This window comes from Gossypium hirsutum, chromosome A01, assembly GCF_007990345.1.
Source record: "Gossypium hirsutum isolate 1008001.06 chromosome A01, Gossypium_hirsutum_v2.1, whole genome shotgun sequence".
NCBI classification, from domain to species: Eukaryota; Viridiplantae; Streptophyta; class Magnoliopsida; order Malvales; family Malvaceae; genus Gossypium; species Gossypium hirsutum.
Window position 1 is genome coordinate 113,020,224 of NC_053424.1, and position 4,811 is coordinate 113,025,034.

General features: G+C 31.3%; 1 protein-coding gene across 1 annotated transcript; it reads right to left on the reverse strand.

The window, feature by feature from the left end:
• Nucleotides 1-712: 712 nt before the first annotated feature.
• LOC107939017 (caffeic acid 3-O-methyltransferase) lies at nucleotides 713-3,390 on the reverse strand. The gene is made up of 3 exons (XM_016872303.2): nucleotides 2,564-3,390; nucleotides 1,420-1,484; nucleotides 713-1,299 (listed from the first exon to the last, which is right to left on the reverse strand). The coding sequence occupies exons 1-3, from the start codon at nucleotides 3,330-3,332 to the stop codon at nucleotides 991-993; spliced, it is 1,143 nt and encodes a 380-aa protein (XP_016727792.2). The 5' UTR covers nucleotides 3,333-3,390; the 3' UTR covers nucleotides 713-990.
• Nucleotides 3,391-4,811: the final 1,421 nt, after the last annotated feature.

The window sequence follows — 4,811 nt, forward strand, 5'->3', positions numbered from 1 at the left end:
ATTCAGTAGCAGTCAATTATTGAGTACCTTTATTTGCCCCTATTAACATGACTCGAACCTGGACAGATACACGGATCCAACCCACACACCAGGATAGCATATAGTGTTTCATCGGCCGGAGCCGAAATACACCTTAATAGTAACAGTAGCGGTACACAGAGTACCTCATTGGAACAGATCCGGAACAGTAGCAGTAACAGTAAGGTACGGAGTACCTCTTCGGAACGAATCTGGAACAGTAACAATAAGGCTACACTTATAGTGTCTCATCGACACAAAGTTGAAATATCCCTGAACACTTCCAATCCTATGGCATGCCAATTATATCCGACTTAGCCCGAATACTGTTAATAGGATTTTCGGTTCACTTTCTTAATTCAATATCACTTTCAATTTATTTATCATCAATTCAATAAATTTAACACATTCCAAATCAATCCATTTCAATCATAAAATAGAATAATTCATACTTTAATTACTTACCATAATTTTTAATCAAATTACAACAATTAACAATCAATTTCACCTTTCAATGCATTACCCTACAAATTAAATAATAAATTTAACAATTAAATATTAAGTTGGGATCATAAAAACACAAAACCTATATGCAACAATTATCATGTTTTTGCTACATGGAACTGCAATATTTCAAGAAGTAAAAAGATAAATAGCGAAAAATAAGTATAAAAAGAAATAACCAAATCAAACCTTGAGCATTAATTTTGTTTTATTTAACATAATAAGTACTTTCGTTTTTTTTTTCCTTTTAGAAATTTCATAATACAAATAAATATGCATGTCTCGGGATCTTTTTAGAATTTTCTTTTCATAAATCATCATCATTTCTAGCAGAACTTAAAAGTACTGACAACAGAAGGTAATTTTGAGTAAACCCCTAGAATATTATCAAACATTATAAAAAGTAAACATTATGTTGAATCCTCCTGTTGGGGTAGATGAAAGGAAATGGAAGCTTCCAATAGAACTTCAATAAATTGCCCTTTTCTCCATTTGCATGACCCAGCTGTTATAAGCACAGCAGATTACTTCACACCCAGAGAAACCTGTTTTTAAAGCTAAGTCCTCATATTCCTTTAGGGTTCTCTCTTTGCCCCCCGGGTTTTGAGCTAACATAAACAGATCTTGTTCACAGACAATGTTTGAAGAAACACTGGTATCGGGAACCTCGGGTAAGATAGATTCCACAATAATCACTTTCCCACCATTAGGGAGAGCTTCCCAACAGTTCTTGAGAAGCTTCAAGCAATGTTCATCACTCCAATCATGGAGTATCCACTGCAAGTTTCATAAAGTTACTAAGCTAAACAGATTCCACAACTTCTACATGTATCAATTATGATAAGAAAATAGAAAAAAAGTTCTCCATTTACCAAGCTATAGGACATAAAGGCTTACCTTTAAGAAAATAGCATCACCTTTTGGAACACTTTCAAACATATCTCCGCCAACATGCTCAACACCTATATTGTTAGAAAAATATGTGAGGTAAGAAAGAAAAATTTAGAACAAGATGCGTAATCACTTTCTTTAATGCTATAAGTTTCCCTCTAAGATACAACAAGTCAAAACAATAGAGCAGAGTAGCAAAAGGTATATCAATATGTATTTTTTTTTTTTTGGTATAAGCCACAAAAAAGGGATCTGTTCAAGAACAAACACTTTTTATTCGGCAAAAGATGTGTTATTTCACATCTTTTCAAAAAGGTTAACCCTGTTAATAGATTACCTTAACGTAATTATTCATGCATGCAGTTTTGGCAATGTAATTATTCATGTATGCAATTACTTTTGGTAAAATTATATGTGTAAAGGTAGAACATTTTTTAGAGTGGTTGAAATTAAGTTATATATTTTCATAAAAGTTAAAATTTAATTTTATCACTGTATTCGTTTATATTTTGATAGGTTTTGAAAGGATTAGATTGAAATTCTAACATTTGGGGAGCAAATTATAACTTTACCACATATTAACTTAAAATTTTATAATTTTTGAGAGATTAGCAATTTTCCATTTTGAAGGCTAGAGCCCTGCCCCTCCCTTCCCCTGAATATAATAATTATAATATAAAAAAATAATTACACCACTAAACTCAAACCAAAGTGCTTATCCTCAAATATATATCTCAAATATATATCTCCCTCTTTAGATGAGCTAGACATGAAAATCAATAAACGAACACCATGTATAAATATTTTAACTTGTTCATTTCTTAGCAATGTGGGTTTACTCAACTTTGCCAACTACCCTGCAGAACATAAATTGAGATGAATTCGTTTATCATAAATTAATAGCAGATAGAATTAGATAGACTTAAACAAGAAAGAAAATGATATTGTTCTCTAGTTTGCTTGTGGTTTCAAGTGCTTACTGTTAAGGCATGTAAAGAGAAAACAGCACAACTAAAAGCATTTCCCAGCGATGGCAATGCTTTAAATTAACACACACTCATATCAGATTGGACTAACAAGTATCCCATAATTTCATATAGATTTCAGAGAAATCTGTTCAAGAGATAAAAGGGAGTGATTGGTATAGAACCTGAATAAGTGGGTGCATCAGCCAAAACATGAGGCAGATCAAAGTTGATGCCCTTGATTTGAGGATACTTTGAAGTAATAAAACTGAGAGCAACCCCAATCCCACCACCCACATCAACCAACACTTTCAACCCATCAAACCCTTTGTAAACATCAACAATCTTCCTCATTATCAAAGCAGTATGATTTGACATTGCCTGGTTAAATACTCTATTGAATCGTTGATCAGTTCCTGGATATTCAAATGCTGTCATCCCGTATGCCTTACTAAAAGGAACCCCTCCTTCTAGTATAGCATCATTTAAATGGTACCAGCTTTGCATGAAGACTTGGTCATGGTGCAACAAAAGGAGAGGTGCAATCGACCCTCCATCTTGATTCTTAACAAGGAACTTGCATAGTGGGCCTGCACCGTACAGTCTTTCAATTTCTTCTTTTTCCTTTGCTTTTACTGCGCATTTGAGAATGGAATGGCTGGCCAACAGGCGTAGCATTCGATCTAGTAGCACTGGTGCGTCAGGATTCTTTGAAGGAAGGGCACTCGCAATCTGGGAAGGTGACAGAAACGCGCCGTCACCAGCGGCTAAGATTGTGTCAATTATGTTCAGCTCCAAGGCTGATTTCAAGACCATTGGAAGTACCACGGCGTTGGCTAGGCGGACGGCCAGTTTCCCAACTTCTTCCTCTTGATCTTCTTGAGACATGGTTTCTTTCTCAGCGCCTGTTTCTGGTTGTTTCGCTTTACCAAAATTTTGAGACCTTATCTGCATTTCAAACGGCCGAATCTAATGTTAATCTAATTCATGGAATTTTTTAATTTTTTAATCTTTTTTAATTATTTAAGTTAATTGAAACTTATATATATTTTTTTAAAACAAGTATAAAATATATAAAAATAAATAAATTTATAATATTATTTATTAAGTTCAATTAATTCAGTTAATTACTTAATTTTAAACTGAATTAATCATTAACCGAAATTTTAAAAAAAAATTTAACCGATTTCCAATTGAATTAAATCAATTAACTAACTGATTAATTGAATGAGATCAATTCAATCAATTACTTCAATTTTAACCAAAATTAAAACACTCAAAATAAGTAAATAGGCACTCAACTATTTACACCACTAAAAGCTTTACCTATGCCCATAATCTTCTATTGCCCTTTCCTTTACTTCCTTTGAATAAAATTTTTTTAAGGGTAAACTATATTATTAGTCATTCAATTATGCCTAAATTTTTATTTTGGTCATTTAATTTTAAAAAATTATAATTAAGTCACCTAGCTATTTAGGATCGTGTTTTTTTAATCATCTAGATGTTGAATAGCTAATCGAAGGATAACATAACCCTTTTCTAATTGAAATAGTAATAAATTTAACTATCATCATTTATAGGTTATGTCAGTTTAGTTTTTTTTTTTAAATAAGCTTTATAATATATTGTGCCAATTTAATCTTAATTCTTAAAAAATTAGAATTTATTTTAAAAATTCAAAAATAAAAAAATTAATTTTTTTAATTATAATAAATTAAAAATACATAAAATTATTTTTAAAAATACATAAAAGAAATTAGCATAATAAAAAATTACATTGATAATAGAGTTTTTAGACTTCGCAAACAGAATCAGGGGTTGACAAGTGTTCTTCTATAAGGGTATAGTAAAATACTAAAAAAATAAATATTTAAAAAAAAGGGCACAAGAAAATTTTTAAAATTGTTTGTGGAATAAAAATATACACTACCGACATGCCAAATAGTAACCCATTAAAAATATTAAATAATAATAGTGAAAAGAGAGAAAGAATGAAGGAGGTTTAGATCAAAGAATAATATAAGAGTGAGGTGCGATAAGATTCATATTCAACTAATACTTATAATTCCTATTTAGGTTTGGTTCTTTAGAGTTTGTTCCATTATTTTGCTTTGGACCTGTTTGATTCATTTACCTGTTTTTAGCAAGTAATGGGTTGAAATCAAAAGGGGAAATATTTATTTTGACATTTCTCACATGATGGAACTGTTGAGATAGTTTTTGAGTAGTGTCAAGGACCATTGCCTATTGGTGTCTAACACTACAAGATCAGAAACCTACCAAAGTTGATAAATTTTGGTAACAAAAATCTTTGAACTTCGATTCTAGTTGGTACTTTGGACAACTATAAGCCAATCTTTGGTATCCAAATTACTTATAACAACATATTTTGAATATTGTTTAGGTTTGGATTAAGGCAACCGACTTTCC

What these genes read in the sequence shown, in the direction of transcription:
- LOC107939017 (XM_016872303.2), bottom strand. Translation starts at nt 3,332, where the DNA reads ATGCAGATAAGGTCTCAAAATTTTGGTAAAGCGAAACAACCAGAAACA. An exon ending in TGATGCACCCACTTATTCAG is followed by an intron (nt 1,485 to 2,563) that starts GTTCTATACCAA and finishes CTAACAATATAG; the next exon opens with GTGTTGAGCATGTTGGCGGA. An exon ending in GTGATGCTATTTTCTTAAAG is followed by an intron (nt 1,300 to 1,419) that starts GTAAGCCTTTAT and finishes TGAAACTTGCAG; the next exon opens with TGGATACTCCATGATTGGAG.